We start from the raw sequence: 17,890 nt of genomic DNA on the forward strand, positions 1-17,890 counted from the left end.
TCTATTCTCTCCACATTTTTTCATTGAAGAATCTTGCAAACTTATCATTGAAAACTCTATTAATCTAGCCAAATATTTGAGAATTTATCATCTAATTTCGTCTCTAAGTGCTAAGAACGATTTGTTGTCTTTTGTATCTCAAAGAGAATTTCCAGTAAAAATCCAAGCACCGTTGTGGGGGAAATTAATCTCTTTAGGAAAGTGTTTCACACGCCTAAGACAAAGTATCAAGGTTTGAGACTCACGTGGTCATAAAAATTCTCATGTTCATGTTCATTTGAAAGGCTTGCAAGTGAGGCAAGTTTGTAATCTTTCATATTAGTTAATTTTATTGTAATTTCTGTAATTCATTGAATTAGTAATGCTTGGTTTGAATACACTTGGTTGTATTGATTTGGTTGTATAATTTTATGTAATTATTCACTGTTTTAAGTTTTGTTCCCACATAAATTTTTATTTGAATTATACTAAAAAACCTAACATTACTTACATCTTTCGATTGTACGAGATCATAACTTTACACACACATCCATTTTGATCCCACCATTGTCTTCCTATCCGTCTTCCTTTCAACAAATTCACCCCAATCAAATATCAAAAAAGTACATATACAGAGTTGTAACATAACTCTTAACAAAGCAAACAAAAAAAGAACGGAAAGAATACCAAAATCTTACGCATAAAAAAAATCTCAACTTTATAATATTAAAATCTAAATACATTAATTATACGAATACCCTCCCTCCGTAATCAAGGATAAAAAGGAAATAAAAAAAAAAAAAAAGGTACACAACTCCCAAAGAGTTGCAGGTGGTAATTGCAGCTCCACCCCCTTTATTTTCTCTCTCTTTCGCTTTCCTCTCTTTTATTGATTCCCATAGGCTAATTTAATTTATTATTATTCAATTCAAGTTCCATAATTTTCTCTCTCCTAAATTATTTTTCCATTTTTATTTAATTTTCCCATCTCTATATAACTCATCTACCCCCAACTTTATCACCCTTCTTTCTTTCTCGCCTACTCCTTTTTGGCCTCATTTTCATGTCTTCTTTTCTCTCCATTTTTGCTCCCAACTACCTTCTACTTTCCTACTAATTTCCATCTCCAGGTATTTTTCTCTTTAATTCATGCTTTGTTCAATTTATTTCATGAATTTCGAACATGATTAATTGTTGCCGAAACCTATTTCTACGATTTTGATTTCCGATTTCATAAATTTGAGCTGAAATTATTTTATACTTTGGTATAATCCTTCAATCGATGAATTTTATGAAAATAATTGAGATTTATGCTTTAAAAAAGCTTTCACTTTCCTGAATTAGAGATTTCCAAGTTCGAATCTGCATGTTACGAAATTAACAAGCGAAACGCTCCTTTTTTTTTTTGCAGGCGTTACAATTTTTGATAATTTTAGTGTTTCGCGAATTGTGTAAATACAGCGTAAATACATAGAATTAATCAAGAGATTAGAAAATAGAGGAGAGAGAAAATTGGAAGATCTATTGCTATTGATCTTCGAAGGATGAATTTTTGTGGGATCCAGCAAAACGGCGTCGCATCTCGTGAAGAGATGATGAGTTTTGTGTCGATTTCTGGTGGTCGGAATACTGATCGGAAAGACTCCGTGGTTTGCCCTAAACCTCGCCGTGTCGGCGCCCTTAACACCACCGTCAACGACCCTTCTAGACCTCCTCTTCGTTGGCACTTTGGGTAATTTTTTATTTTTTATGTTCTTCCCCTTTTTAATTTAATTTCATTTTTGGTCTGATTTTATATACTCGTGTTTAATTTTATTTTATTTATATTGTTTGTTTATTAATCTGATTTTTTGGGATTTTATTGCAGGCATTCAGAGCTCACTGATTCCAGGGCCGGGTCTGAGCTGTTAGACATAATCCTTAGTAAGGTATATATATCTACAATATATTTTCCTTCGGTGATTAATTGATTTGATTTGGTTATACAGTAGTCGATTTAATTAGGTATTAAACGATTAATTGCAATACTTTTCTTTTTGTCTGTCTGTTTGGGTAACGTGGTATATTTTACAATATCATAAAAAATTAATTTTTAATTATAAGATATTAGTTTGATTTGATATTTTACGAAATTCATATAAAATTAACTTAAATTTATAAGATATTTGCTTGATTTGATATTTGTTTCCATATATTTTGATTCCTTGTTTTGGGTGCTTCATAAAAATTAGTGGGTTTGATTCAACACTTTCCTTTTCGTCCGATTTTAAATCTCGGGGTATTCTCAATGAATTATATGGAATTATTATAATTGTTACTCCCTACTGTCCCTTTGTTTTTGCCGCATTTGACTTTGCATCGTCTCCAAAACACATGTTAGAACGCTTATATTTTTATTTTCATATGCGTACACATGTTAAAACGCTTATAAATTATAAAAAATTTATATTAAATAAATTTACAATGAGACGAATCAAACAAAATCCTACGTGATTATGTTTTTTTTTGTTAAACAACGGGAATTATGGTCAAAGTTTTCAAAGTTTGACTTTTATTTTAACAATGGGGCAAAAAAAATAGGAACAGAGGAGTACGAAAATTGTTTTGGTATTTTGTTTCCTTGAATTGGGCACTTAAATTGGGATAAAGTCCATGATTGAATGATGTGTAATGTGTGGTTGATATATGGTGGGTAGAGAAAATCCCTTGATTGATTAAAAAAAGGGGGGAAAAAGAGATCAGATCTGATCTGAGCTTGTGTTGTAAAGCAAATTTTAAATGAACCAAAGGGCAATCTGTCTATGGCCAACCTACTCGTCTTTGTCAGTGTAAATTATAAATTAAAGTTACTAATTTCAAATTTTAAATTTAAATTAGTGTAACAAGACAAAGATGATAGTACCTTTCTTAGTAATAATAGTATAGTACTATATGTGATTACGCAACTTATGAAGATGCCTTCTGTATTCTTTTTGTGTCCAAATTTGCGACTAAATTAAATTTGATTTGTCTTTGACTGATTAAACTGAACAAGAAAGTGATTCATTTTAACAGTAAATTGACCTGTAAATGTAATATTACTTGTGGAATATATTGAATAGTTTAGGCTTATTATGGATGGGATCTAATTCGGGTGAATTGTTTGGACAGGGTGTTCATGGTGCCGAGAGGCCAAGCACACCGGCAGCATCGTCGCCCCCGTTTTTCAGTGGTTCGCCACCAAGTAGAGTCTCTAACCCATTAATTCAGGACGCTCGATTCCGGGAGGAAAAACAGTTAATTCCTCCATTTTCACCAGTTCCATCATCGCCGATACAGGCTACTGCATCAGGGTCTGCATCCTCACTAAACTCTTCCACAAGGAAAGGGGGATGTGTGAGGGCGAATTTTGGTAACAACCCGGCAGTTAGAGTTGAGGGGTTCGATTGCCTCGACAGGGACCGCAGGAACTGCAGTATCCCTGCCTTGGCTTAGGAACGAACCCCATCGACATCCAAACTCAAACCAAGTACATATAGTGATCATCAAAACAGAAAAGCCTTAAAGGCAAATATAACATTTTAGCGAGGGATAAAAAAAATTACAATAGCAGCAGCATGAGAAGAATTTTGGTAAATTTCTCAGAGCAAAAGAAAGAGATATGGAAGAGTTGTTTATTTTGCAGTGTAAATATGCAGTTGTTTAAAAGAGGGTTCCTTTTTTTGTAAGTACAAGGTACAACCAAAAAAAAAAAAAAAAATCCCATGTAATTAGTTTTGACTAAAATAAAAAGTGTGGGAATTTAGAGTCTAGTTATTTTTTTAGTTGTTGGAGTCTAATGTGAATATGAGGGAGGGGAAATTATTTCTGGTACTTGTATTTTGTATAAAATGCGGCTGAATTTCTGTGGGAAGAAGAAGTTGTATAAAAAAGCTGCATTTGGTATTAAAAGTCTGGTCTGTAGAAGTGATAGGTTAATGTATATATGAAGATGAAGCCCATTTTCAGGGTTTCTGGTTTTTAAAGTGTTTTTGTGGTCCACTTTTTAATTGATCGTACTTAGATTTTTGAAATTTGGACGACGTGGGTTTCTGCCTAACCACATGTGTTTTGCTAAAGGACTGTTTTATCGTACAATTGTCACGAGTAAATACCATAGTTTTAGAAAAAATCTCTTGCATATATTTAACGTCTAAAATTTAACTTGCCATTTTTTTTAAGTATACCCCACCTGGTTCATCTTAGCTCCAATTACATCTGAATTTGACTCGGGTTGCACATCGGGTTTATGGTGAGTGAGTCTCCTAACAAGAGTTTTCTACATTCGATAAGATTTGAACTCGAAACCTTCAAGCTACTTTACCACTTGAGCCAACTCTTGTTGGTACTTGCCTTAATATTTATTAGCAAATCTGTTTTTCTTATTTTTTTTGACGGGGTGTATTATGGACTTATGGTTGATAGGTTTAAGTGGTAGATAAACTTTATTAATTAGTCTTAAGATTGAAGGAAATGTGTCCTCAACTCTCGTGCAATTACTAAATATAGTATGGATCGCATTATAGAGATAATAAGTTCGTATAGTTGAGTTGTCTTTACGTCTTGAGAGACCAATATTGATCATTGGATTAAACCAATGCTAACTAAATGAATCCTATGAGGTCACACGTTACAGTAATAGGTCGAACAAGAAAACCAAGTCCAAAAGTTGGGTTTTGTGGATAATCGACCATAAGGATTAGAAGGAAAATAAGTCTTACCCTAATTAGATAATGTGATTATATAATTAAGGGTTTGGGAAAAAATAAACAGACGTTCATCTTTCACAAAGAAGCAACGTAATACTTTTTCCTTCCTCTCTCTCTACAATCGGTTAGAAGTTCTCTATAGAAGAGGAGATTAATCTCTCCCGTTCAACTAGTATTGGTGGAGGTTCGATCTACCCTTGTGGACTAAGAATAGAAGAGCAACAATTGGGGCTCTAATTTGCGCAAGAAGGTCGAAAAAAGCTTGGGAATTCACGCATCAAAAGGTTAATTCTAAACTATTATGTGATCTTTTATCTGTATATGCATGAGATCCTATTTAGGTGCGTATGAATGAGATTCATGAAATTCCACTTATAGTACCTAAAACCCTACCAAGATGGGCCTAAATATGTGGATTTTCTTTAATTTTATGGAGCATCGTGTTTCCTCTAGGTTAGATAACCCTCTAAGTTACGATAATGCTATTTATTTTGTCTTTAAACTCAGTATTTGTTCTCAATTAGACTACTTAGATTCTTTCAAATAAAAGTACAGAGTACTTCCTCTGTTTCCTAAATATTGTTACATGAGGATGTGACACAGATTTTAAGATTAGGGGAGAGAGATAGAGAAGAATAAATATAAGTACCCATGTGATGTTAAGAGATAAAAAAGAGAAAACATGTGCAAATAAAGAAATGTTGCAATATTTGTAGACCTGACAAATGGGTCGTTCGGGTCGGGTACAGGTCGGGTCGGTTTGTGTCATTTCGGGTTTCGGTTATGGCTCGGGTCAGGTATCGGGTTGAGTTCGGGTCGGGACATTTTCGGATCAAGTATGTTCGAGTCATATTCAGGTCGGGTCTAAATAGACCTGACAAACAGGTCGTGTCGTGTTCATGTCCAGGTCATTTATAAACGGATTGGAACTCCTATACTCTGACACAACCCATTTAATAAACAGGTAACACGAATATAACACATGTAACCCGTTTAGTTAAACGGGTCGTGTTCGTGTTAAAAAAACTATACATGTTTACCTGTTTAATCAATACTTGTTTAATCAAGAACCTGTTTAGTGTTTAATGACTTAATTTAAAATTCTGAATTCAGTGAATTGTGACATGATTTGCTGCTAAGTTACTGGAGTTTACACTTTACACAGTGTGAAAATAGAGCTAATCAGCTGTAGGCCTGTAGCTAAGTTTGAAATTACAGACCACCTAAGTTTGATACTTTAATTGTTCAAAAATTACATCACTTCATTGTTAAAAAAAAAACAGAATGTTCCACATAGAGCAAGTTGCTTGGAAAACTTGCTGAGTTGCTGCCTGGGCAAACTTGCTGAGTTGCTGGACAAATAAAAGGAACTTGTTGGCTGCTTGGCCGGAAGTTAAAGGTCACCAACTCAATCCACCTTCGCAGCTCCTCTTGCAACTTGCAAGTTAAAGGTCAAAAGTGAGATTGATTTATAGTATTAGACGAAAAAATAGAATGCATAATACATTAACAATATAAATATATAAAACAGAATGTATAAGACTTTAATACCTAATCAAGAACATTAACAATAGGTTTGAAAGTTGAGCAAGGAGTGCTCCCACTTCCACTAGCCGATAGTGGACTTGCTAAAGTGCTTGGACATGAAGAGTTATCAATATCAATCTTCAAATTCATGATGTTGTCACATATATCATCCACCCCAACAACATCATCAGCTAATTTAAGGCAGAAATAAAAAAGATTTAAGGCCATTTGAAATCAGAAATGATAGTATAATTTTTTTTTAAAAAGGACAAGTTAAAGAGAATCACCTTGTTGTCCATACAATCAATCTCTTAGACATATCAAAGCTTCCACAACAGATGGCTTTAAAGAGCTCCTAACAGGGTCTAAAACCCTTCCACCAATACTAAATGCAGATTCAGACGCAACAGTTGAAGTAGGCTTACATAGGAGGTCTCTAGCCATAAGAGAAAGAACGGGGAAGCGTAATTGACAAGACTTCCAATAATCAAGGATGTCTAACTCATTGACACAAGGAATTAAAGGCTCCTCCAAGTACAATTCAAGTTCAGATTTTGGTGTACTAGCAAATTCCACTCCAGAAGAATCATCAAAGTCCTAATTAATCATGTTCTAATAAGTAATAAATAATAATAATAATAATAATAATAATAATAATAATAATAATAAAAGTAAATATTTAATATACCTCCATGAAACCATCAACAGTAGCAACATTCACACCTTGATTATGATTAGAAGTGGTGGAAGGCCCACCATTGGAACGAGTTGAAGAACTTACATATGCATCAAACATTTCAAATAGCTTTTCTTTCAAACTTGACACCTCAAAAGAGGCATTTGAACCATATACTTTGGCATATGAAAAACTCACAAACTGAAATTTGAATCGAGGATCCATAATTGCAGCAATAGCCATTATGGGAGAGAAATCAGACCAATATTTCTCAAACTTACCCCACATTCTCAATGCCATCTTTCTAACAAAAGAATCAACATTTTCCATTTCATCTTTCAACAACAATCTTACCTTCATAACATACATTAGGAAAGTAAAGATTCGCAGTAGGATACTTTGATCCAGAAAAGGCACAAGTAACATCATAAAAAACTTTCAAAAACTTGAAAATTTTCTCAAGCCTAGACCACTCATCATTTGTTGGACAATGCACATCGTGAGTATCAGTTTTTTAAAGATGAACAAAAGCCTTTCTATAAAACATAGCATTCTCTAACATCATAAAAGTTGAATTCCATCGAGTTGGCTCATCTTGCCTCAACCCCTAAGCTGAACTCAATGAAACATAAGCAACACAATAAAAAAACCTTTGTTTTCTAGCCTGTAAACCCTTGCAATATTTCACAGTTTCTCTAACCTTACAAATAGCATCATCAACCTCCTTAAGTCCCTCTTAGACTACCAAATTCAGAATATGACAGCAACAACGAATGTGAAAATATACCCCATCACACTACAAATCAAGATTTCCTTTCAAACAATCAACAAACACATCATTCGCAGAAGCATTATCCAAAGTCATTGACATTATTTTTTTCTCAATTCCCCAATCCTTTAATAGTGTGTAAATTTTTTCGGACATAGCAACACCAGTATAGGGTGGTGGAATGAAAGAGAAGTTCAAAATCCTTTTTTGTAAAGTCCAAGAATTATCAACATAGTGTGCAGTGAGTGATATATAGCCATCAGTGGTAAGAGATGACCAACAATCAGATGTTAAAGAAATTCTCCCAGAAACTTCATGTAAGGCAGCAACAAGTCTTACTTTCTCCATATTATAAAGTTTAATTATATCATTTTTAGCGGTGTTTCTAGAAAACAGTTTCACATCAGGTTGCAAGTAATAAAATAAATTCCTAATCCCTTCATATTCAGCAAATTGAAAAGGCAACCCATGCTTAACAATAGCAACAACAAGCAAATCACGAAAACCATCAGTATTAAAGGTAGGATTTCTAGTTTTAAGACCATCAGAACTAGATTGCAACAACATTTGACCAACATCTCTACTATTTTTCTTCTTACAGCTATTTGAATGTCGAAGTAAATTACCAGTACCATACTTGCTATCAGCACTATATATTTGGCCACATTTTTTACACTTACACCACAAATTACCATCAAGGTCAGGTTCTAAAATGGTAAAATTCACCCACACACCAGAAGTAAGCTTTCTATAGCATTTAAAATTCTTACCAGGCTTGTAAACATGCCCGATTTTCTTTCCCTTTTCTTTGCTACCTCGTGTAACAACTTCAACTTCTGCCTCAGCAGATTGTTCCCCATCAATTTGAGTTGATTTAATTGTTGAGTCCATCTGAAATAGACGAGATTAAGGAGGAATATTAGTCGAATAATAAAATACATTAAACGAAAAAACAAAAAAAAAACAAATAATATAATCGATTAGACCAAAAAACAGGGAAAAAACAGGAAAAAAAACAGAAAAAATAAATTAGACGAATTTACCTTAAACAGATGAAGATAATTCAACGGATCTACAAAAAAACAAATAATAAAATCGATTAGACGAAAAAACAGGAAAAAAAATAGAAAAAATAGTTTAGACGAATTTACCTTAAACAGATGAAGATAATTCAACGGATCTACAAAAAAAAAAAAAAATAGATTATACGAAAAAACAAAAAAAAAAAAACAGAAAATAATAATAGAAATTAGACAAAAACAGATGAAAAGAAGTGAAGAAGATGAACTTATAGAGCGGCTGCTATGGAGGAGGGTTGTGCGTCTTCGACTCTTCGTTCAGGATGAGAGTGTGAGGATTGAGGAAGATGATCGAGGAAGATGATTGAGGATGAGAGTAGAGAGTGAGAGAGTGAAAAACTGAAAAGTGAAAACCAGAAAGAATCAAAGAAGGGAAAAAAATCTTTAGCCTTATATATGACGGCTGCTAAGGACTTAGGTTTTTTTCTTAGGTTTTTTTTTTTTTTTAAATAATTCGGGTAGGGTTAGATGTTTATTTTGCGGTTAAACGGGTAAACGGGTTGACCCAAACACAACCCGCTTATTAAGCGGGTTGGCCCGTGTTACGATTTTCAACACTAACCTGACCCATTTAACTATTCGTGTCGTGTCGTGTCGAACTCCTCAACACTAACCCGCTTATTTCGTGTCCGATTCGTGTCGTGTTATCGTGTCGTGTCAGTTTTTGCCAGGCTAGGTCTAAATCAGGTCGGATCATGTTCGGGTTGTTCCATTTAATTTGTGGATTTAGCTCAAATCAATTTTAATATTTTAATATTGTTATAATAAGAACTATCAATTCAGTTTATGAGCGTGGTTACAGTTGAAGATGAACAATTTAGATTATTTTTGGCACCAGACATTTTTAGTTCAATTATAAGGTAATTTTAGTTCGGAACATTTCGAGTATTGAGTCTGTTCAGGTATCAGGTTTGTTCGGGTCAAACAATTCGGGTCAACTTCGGGTCGGGTTAATTCGAGTGTCGGGTCATGATCGGGTCAACTCTATTTTCGGGTCGGGTCAATTCGGATTTCGGGTCATTTTCGAGTCATTGTACTTGGGTCAATTTCGGGTCATGGCTCGAGTCATTCGTGTCGGATCATCGGGTGTGGGTCAGGATTGTTAGGTCTAATTATTAGTGAAACATTTTCAAAGTAATAATTATTCAATATTTATGAAATGGAGACTACTTAGGTTTTATGTGTTACATGAGTTCTAACAAACTTTGATGTATTAAGACTTTTAAGAGTTAAAATAAACCAAACCAAATCCCATCATGTTAGGAGCCAAAACGTACCACAAGTATATTAATCACTTAGAAGCAATTTTGGGCATTTTTTGGTTTGTGGTTATTTTTAATTTTCCTTTTTGGTTGGCAATGTTTATTTTTATTCTATGCAATAAGGACTAATTTACACAGGAAAATGACTTGCGAATTATTAATATACTTGAATACGAAATGCTTCCCAATATGTTAGGAAGAGTACTTTGTAATCAATAACAATATGATAAAATGTACACCAGTAATGATATGTGTCATCTCTTGATTTGGTTTTGTTTTTTTTTTTTTGGCTAAATAAAATTCAATTAAAGAAACAAATCTTATACAAAAATAATTTCCTAATCTTATACAATATAAAAAAGATTTCGCATATGTTTAACACAAATATTTATATAGTTATAAAAAATATTCTTAACATAATTTTGATCATTTTATACATCATTTTATATCTAACATATCTTTCATAATCCTTTATCTTAATCAAAATTTTTGGAAAATTTGTTAAGAATAAGTCAACCTTTGTACATTTAGCTCATAATAAGCCAATATTTCAATTAACTAAGAATAAGTTGACTTTTAAGGAGTGTTTTCCTTAAATTGGTCAAATGACTTACAACCTACTAAACAAGTCATTTCTTTCATTTTATTAATTACAAAAATAATTTATTTAAATTAATTACTCAAAACGTTTAAAATAAAGATAAAAATCCCACACCCATTACTGACCAGGCAACACCCCCACACGGCCACACCTCGCTAGCCACCGCTCGGACCACCTCTCTCTCCTTTTCTATCTCTGCTCTCCCACCGCCAACCCTTCACCCCTGACCCCTTTCTCTTTCTTTCCCTGAACGCCGGCCGACCTCCACTGTACTCTCCTCCACCTACCCCCTTTCTGTTCCCCCTCCTACAACACCGGCCTTCGTCGGCCGAAACCAACCCAAGCCCGCAGACCCACACCAACACCCACCTCAAAACAACCGTACCCACCTCGAATCCCCACCCTAACCACCAAAATATCATCATATCCACCCCAAACCCGACCTTAATCTTCGAAATCCATCCGAAAAATCCGCCCTAAAAAACTCAACACTCACCCGAAAAGCCCTTACCCATAATTTCCTGAAAAAAAAAAATATAGAGAGAGGAGGAGCAGAGGCGGAAATGAGAGGGGAGAGAGCGAAAGGGATCGCCGGTGGGTGTTTAGGCTGGTGTGATGTATCCGGCGGGGGGATGTTCTTCGTTAGGGGGAGGGGGGATTTTAGAAAAAATTAATAAAAAACATTTATTTTGATTAAAAAATTATTTTATTTTAAATTTTAAAATAAACTACTCATATTAGGACATGTGGCATACTTAATCTAAACAATAGGTTACTATCTGATGCGTTTCTTGATTCGTTTAGTCTTAGGTTCAAACAAGCTTCACTCGTTTGTTTTAGCCTAAGGGTTCTAAATCTGATTTCAAGGTTTCACTCACCTTAATATCGTGATTTAGGGGTTTTTGAGGATAGTTTGAATTAGCTTCACTCACTAATTAATCTAACCTCTCTTAAATCAGGTTTCACTCGCCTAATCTAAAGGTTTTTATGTTTAACTTCACTCGTCAAACACAAAGAAAATCTGAAAAAAGAACGTTCCAAATTAACAAGCAATAAAGCCAGGTTTAATCAATAAAACAATCTTCTTATTTCTTGAGTTTACAAGCCTATTTATAAGCAAGACTCTCCTAGAAAGATTAGGACAAGTCCCTAATTCAATCCTAAGCAATCTAGACTTCCAAACCAACTTGGAGAACAAGGAAGCAAACCTTGAACCGCAAGCTAGCATGACACGGTTTACATAACTAACCAAATAAGATAGAATTTGATTAGTTATCTAATCCAACTAGAACTATAGCAACCCTTGGATAAGATTTCAAACCCTTGGATAAGATTTCAAACCTTACCAAGCTTGCTCACCAAGCAAGGCCACACGCCTAAAATCAGCTTATTAACAAATTAACTAACTAGTTAAGGAAAACCAAACTAACTACTTCCTAACTTAAAGAAACTGATAAATAGATTAAAGATCCTAATGCTTGAACCAAGAAAAACCCTTTTAAGTGAAAGGTAAAAACTTGTAAGCAAAATCTAATTAAAGAAACATTAAAGAAACTTCCAAGAACCTTCAAGAATGATCAAGAAACTTCAAGAAAGTTCCAAGAACGAATCAAGAAAGGAAATCTTGAATGCTTCCGCATCACTATCAAAATCAACCGGTCATGACTCATTGGGGAAGATATCTTATAAAGGTTGACTTATTTTTAGTTAATTGAAAGATCGGCTTATTTGAGCTAATCACGCAAAGGTTGGCTTATTTTTGACAAATTTTCTTTAATTTTTTTTTTTGCTCTACCCACTTTTTATTTACAAGTATATGTTTTTCCCCTCTTAACTTCAACGGAATATAAAGTCTATTAGCAAACACCTTATACCATCTTACCATGTTCAATTTACTAAAGGGTGTGTTCTATTAACCTGATTTTCACTTATCTGAGCTTATCTTATATCTTATCTAAACTTACCTTAACTTATTAGAACTTATTAAAACTTATTTAAGTTGTAATTTGTATTTGGGTAACCCTTATCAGAACTTATTTTTTCTGAACTGAACTTATGTTAACTTATTATACTTGAAATAATTGAAAATAAGGTGATCAGAACAAGCAGCCACCATTTGCTTTCTTCACAATTTTCTTACTTCCATCAAATTCCATTATTCATTTTTCTTACTTTATCCAGATTTAAAAGTTTAGGTTCATTTGTATGTTTGTTCTGAAAAATATATAATAAGTATGAATTAAATTATGTCAAAAATTTAATTTTCTAAAAAATATAACAATTTTGGCATCAAACAAAATTTTAAAACACTAAGATTTGAATCGGTTTCAAATATTTGTGAAACAAAGTCTAGACATGAGCTCAACTTTTAGTAAAATCTTAAAGCAAATCACAAGTCAAACCAAAACTGTTGAAAAATAATAATTTGCATGATGGTTTGGCGCAATAATTTAATTAGATTGCAATCTAAACACCCTAAGGAAATTCAACTTTTGTGGAGCATATCCTTTGATCAAGCTTGTATTCGCTTAAGTACATGAAATGATGAAATGCTTGATAGGGTGTTCAATTGATGAGTCTTTAACAACGACTACAAGGGTTTAAGAGTATTTATGTATTTATGGTGGTTGATGTAGTAGTAGTATATCATATGTGATAGAGTATATAAATCGATTTGGGCTTCAACTATCAGCTTAATCTTTTGATTGAGTCGGTCCTTCAACATGGCAACAAGAGCCAGCGTGACACAAAGATCATAGATTCAAATCTTATCCACCCCCGCTTTTAAGTGGAATATTTCGCTCAGTGTATGAGGGCCCATGCCGCATCCACACTTCAAATCCCAATGGCTCTTATGTGAGGGAACGTAATAGAACCAATATCTTAAACTGGTGGTTGAAGCCACCTAACTAGCGATTAATATTCCACTTTGAAAGGAGGGGTGGATGAGATTCGAACCCGTAACCTTTGTGTCACGCTGACCCTTGATACCATGTTAAAGGACCAACTCAATCAAAAGTTTAAGTTGGTTGAAGCCCGAAATCGATTTATATTTTATCATTTTGGTTGAGTTGGTCCTTCAACAACATGAACCTTTGAATAACAATGGATGCTTTGGAATTTGGTTTAAATGCTAATGACAAGTTTATTTTACGTGTCATGAAGGATACAATGAAACGGACTTGTTACTAGTAATAGTATTAGCAGGTTTTAGTTAGCTAATACTTTCGTTTGTAGGCCTTTAGGTTTCTAATTTGTACTAGCAAATCGGTTAAAGGGCTCCAAGTTGAGCTAATTTCCTAAAAATAGTTGTTTCTTAATTAAAGTTGGAGTAAGGAGCAAGTATAGTATTAGTTATAATTAAAGAGAACCAAACCAAAAGCAACACAATTTTAAATTAAACTTTTGTGTGTTGAACTCTTCGTTTTAACATCGAAAATTAGATTTAGGAGTGAATTTAGATTTAGAACTAAAGTCTTTCATTCATAGAGATTTAGAAGGTTATGATATACTATTTTCTTCTCAAAATTCATCAAAGTATTTGCCAACATCACATTCCATATTATTAATTGCCAAGAATGAGAATCCTTGGTTTGTGTATTACTGTATGAGGAGTATATATACAACCTATTTAAGGACCTAAACATTGGCCCAATAGTTAACTAAATACAATAATAAATTGGCTTAATAACTCCCCTTAAGTTGGAGCATGTAAATCACAAATGTCCAACTTGTCTAATAAATACAAAAATTGTCGCTTGCCTAAAACTTTTGTAAAAATATCTGCTAGTTGTTCATTAGTCTTCACATGCGCTGGACTAATAATACCATCTTGTATGGCATCACGAACATAATGGCAATTAACCTTAATGTGCTTTGTGCGCTCATGAAAAATCTGGTTTTGAGCAATGTACAAAGCTGATTGACTATCACAAAATAAGCTCATCGCACGCGGATGTGCCACGTCCAAACTACCAAGCAATGCCTTCAACCACTTCAATTCCGAAGTCACCGCGGCCATAGATCGGTACACCGCCTTTGCGGAAGATTTAGAAACAGTATGTTACTTCTTGATTTTCCAAGAGATTGGAGAGCCACCAAGAAACACCAACCAACATGTAATAGATCGTCTCGTTAAAGGGCAACTAGCCCAATCCGAGTCACACCATCCTGTCAAATGTAAGTCACAATCCGAGTGTAGAAGTATTCCCTGACATGGACAACCCTTCAAGTAACGGACCGTATGCAGGGCCGCATCCCAGTGTTCCTGACGAGGGCGTTGCATAAATTATGCCAAGATATGCACGGCGTAAGGTAGATCAGGTCGAGTGAAAGACAAATAAATCAAACGACCCACAAGTCGTCTATATGCCTCGGGATCATCAAGAAAAGCACCATGTGATTGAGCGAGATTGTGATTTTGCTCAATCGGAAACCCAGCCGGTCGAGCTCCTAACAGCAACCTGCTTCCGCAATAATATCAAGAGTATATTTGCGTTGGCATAAGAAAATCCCCTCGGGACTCCGAGCAACCTCAATACCAAGAAAATACTTCAAGACCCCCAAATCTTTCATATGAAAGCATTCACTCAAGTACTTTTTAAAAGCAGAAATCGAAGAAGTAGTATTAACAGAGATTAGTAAGTCATCAACATACACCAGAATACTAAGATGGATATTCCCTTGATGTAGAGTAAATAGAGAATAATTAGAGTACGACTGCTTAAAACCGTACCTTTTAAGAGAAGCGGCTAGTTTAGCAAACCAACAACGAGGTGCTTGCCGTAGACCATACAACGATTTTTGTAATCGACAAACCAAACCTAGTTTGTTACCATGAAGTCCAGGAGGAGGCTTCATATGCACTTCTTCATCAAGATAACCGTGAAGAAATGCATTATGAACGTCCATCTGATGCAATTTCCAACGGCAAGAATGCACGCACCGTAACCATTTTGGCCACTGGAGTGAACGTCTCATTATAATCAATGCCTTCAACTTGGTGATTACCAAATATAACAAGACGAGCCTTTAACCTCTTAAAGGTGCCATCGGAATTATACTTGATTTTATAAATCCACCGACACCCGAGAGCTTTCGTCCCCGTAGGTAACTTTTACATGACCCAAGTCTCATTATCCTCCAAAGCATTGCTTTCTTTTTACATAGCTTCTCTCCACCCTGCATTTGTCATGGCTTCCTTGAAATTACGGGGTTCAGTGCTTGCTATCACAGCTGTAAGAAATATACGGTGTCGTAGGGAAAATTTTTCACAATTAACAAAATGTGCTATAGGACAGGGAGTACTTGAGGAGCGTGGAGAAGGTGAACTAGGAGGACTCATTGCTTGTACAGTATGTGCGACGTAGTCTATGTGCCAAACCCAGGGGATGTTGTTCTCGAATACCACACCCAAGCTCAACTGATACAGGGTCCGCTGTTGCGGCAGCAGCATCATTGGCCACATGAAAGCTGCTAGTGGCTGCACTACTGCCCGAATGAAGGCTGCTAGCAGCAGTAGCAGTTTCGTCCGCAAGGGGTTGCAGCTGTTGCTGTCTGCCGCAAGGGGGTTGCTGTGTACGCTGCCAGCAGCAGCCCCTTGCACGTCCAAACTAGAAGCAACATTAGGCTGGTTGTCTTGGACACGAGCTGCTTCACTTACCTCCAAAACCATTTCCAAATCATCCAAAAAATCAAAATCAACCCTCGACTCATCCTCATTCAACATAGTAGCAACGACATTATTATCGGAGTCCACATTCAAGGTCTTTTCACTAGCGAAAGGATATTCTATCTAAAAAAACTTCACATCCCGTGACACAAATATTTCACCCGTCTCAAGATCATAAAGTTTCCAACCCTTTTTACCATGTGGATAGCCTAAAAAATCACACTTCTGGCTCCTAGGTGCAAATCTATCTCCCTTAGCTTTCTGATTATGAGCAAAGCAAAGAGAGACAAAAACCCGTAACTCATCAAAACTAGGTTTTTTTCTAAATAAAACCTCATATGGTGTCTTATTTTGCAACAAGCGAGATGAAGTACGATTAATTAAAATAAATCGCCCCAAGAACATACTCACCCTAAAAATCAACAGGCAAATTCCCTTGAAACATCAAAGCACGCCCCACACTCAATATATGTTGATGTTTTCGCTCAACACGACATTTTGTTGAGGTGTCCCAACACAAGAAGTTTGAAAATAATGCCATGTTAATTGAAATATGGAAACTTGAAATTGAATTCAGTTCCATTGTTACTCCTCACCAATTTGATAGAATTTTCAAATTGACGCTCAATCATAGCAAAAAAAGATGAAAATGCGGAATAAACTCCAGTTTTGGAATTCAACAAATAAACCCAAACACCTCTTGAATAATCATCAACTAAAGTAAAAAAATAACGTGCACCACAAGTAGGAGTTTTATACGACCCCCACAGATCAAAATGAATCAATTCAAAAATACAACTGGCTTTACTATCACTATTAGGAAAACTATCCCTAGATTGTTTAGCTTGAGGACACACATCACAAGCTTTATTCAAAATTTCTTAGAAGTACTGTTACGAATAGAAGGAACTAACTTGACCACTCTATCCGACGGATGCCCAAGTCTTCTATGCCATAGCTCGAAATCTGACAGTTTAGGAACTTGCACTACACATACTGTAGAAATTCGCCGAAAATAATAGAGTCCGTCCTTCCGTTCACCACTCCCAATCAGGCTCCCCGAATGTTGGTCCTGTAGAGCACATAGAGAATTAGTGAAACAAACAAAGCAATGTGAATTATCAATCATTTTAGATACCAATATCAAATTGTATTGTAATTGTGGAACAAATAAAACATGCTCCAAGATTAAGTCGTCGGCTAAACAAACCCGACCCTCCTTTAAAGCCACTGCTTGTTCACTATTAGGGAGATCCACGGGACACGGTGAGATCGAACACACATCTACTAAGCAAAATTCATTCCCGGTCACATGATGAGATGTCCCCGTATCAATAATCCAAGAGGAAGACAAAGAATCACCTTACATTCGTTCTTGGTTATGGTGATTAACAATATTCAACAAGACCCGAACATCCTCGGGTTTGAGGTCGACCAAGGACACATTAGGTGCTTCCACGAACTGATCAAACACTGACTCGCTGACTGCATTTGCAAGAACAGTAGGTGTGGCCCTCGGCTTAGATGTGTTGGCAACGTCATTGGAAGAGGAACGAGAGGAGGCAACAGCCCCCTTTCCAAAATTCTTCTTCAGTTCGA

The 17,890-nt window shown here is 35.3% G+C and overlaps 1 protein-coding gene and 1 long non-coding RNA gene across 4 annotated transcripts; one reads left to right on the forward strand and one right to left on the reverse strand.

Annotated features, from left to right (window-relative positions):
* Positions 1-844: 844 nt before the first annotated feature.
* Positions 845-3,988, forward strand: LOC110691201. The gene is made up of 4 exons (XM_021868114.1): positions 845-1,109; positions 1,391-1,711; positions 1,847-1,907; positions 3,130-3,988. The coding sequence occupies exons 2-4, from the start codon at positions 1,524-1,526 to the stop codon at positions 3,451-3,453; spliced, it is 573 nt and encodes a 190-aa protein (XP_021723806.1). The 5' UTR covers positions 845-1,109; positions 1,391-1,523; the 3' UTR covers positions 3,454-3,988.
* A 1,792-nt stretch (positions 3,989-5,780) lies between these two features.
* On the reverse strand, positions 5,781-9,134 carry LOC110691202. Of its 3 annotated transcripts, XR_002505249.1 has the most exons (7): positions 8,967-9,134; positions 8,830-8,858; positions 8,722-8,750; positions 6,922-8,569; positions 6,521-6,830; positions 6,258-6,424; positions 5,781-6,143 (listed from the first exon to the last, which is right to left on the reverse strand). It is a non-coding gene; the product is annotated as an uncharacterized LOC110691202 (long non-coding RNA). The 3 variants fall into 3 exon arrangements; XR_002505251.1 differs by lacking the exon at positions 8,830-8,858; XR_002505250.1 differs by lacking the exon at positions 8,722-8,750.
* Positions 9,135-17,890: the final 8,756 nt, after the last annotated feature.

Source organism: Chenopodium quinoa, unplaced genomic scaffold, assembly GCF_001683475.1.
Source record: "Chenopodium quinoa cultivar QQ74 unplaced genomic scaffold, ASM168347v1, whole genome shotgun sequence".
NCBI lineage: Eukaryota > Viridiplantae > Streptophyta > Magnoliopsida > Caryophyllales > Amaranthaceae > Chenopodium > Chenopodium quinoa.

Coding starts and splice junctions, on each gene's coding strand:
- LOC110691201 (XM_021868114.1), top strand. CDS start 1,524: ATGAATTTTTGTGGGATCCAGCAAAACGGCGTCGCATCTCGTGAAGAG. Junction 1,712..1,846: donor CCTCTTCGTTGGCACTTTGG/GTAATTTTTTAT, acceptor ATTTTATTGCAG/GCATTCAGAGCTCACTGATT. Junction 1,908..3,129: donor TAGACATAATCCTTAGTAAG/GTATATATATCT, acceptor TTGTTTGGACAG/GGTGTTCATGGTGCCGAGAG.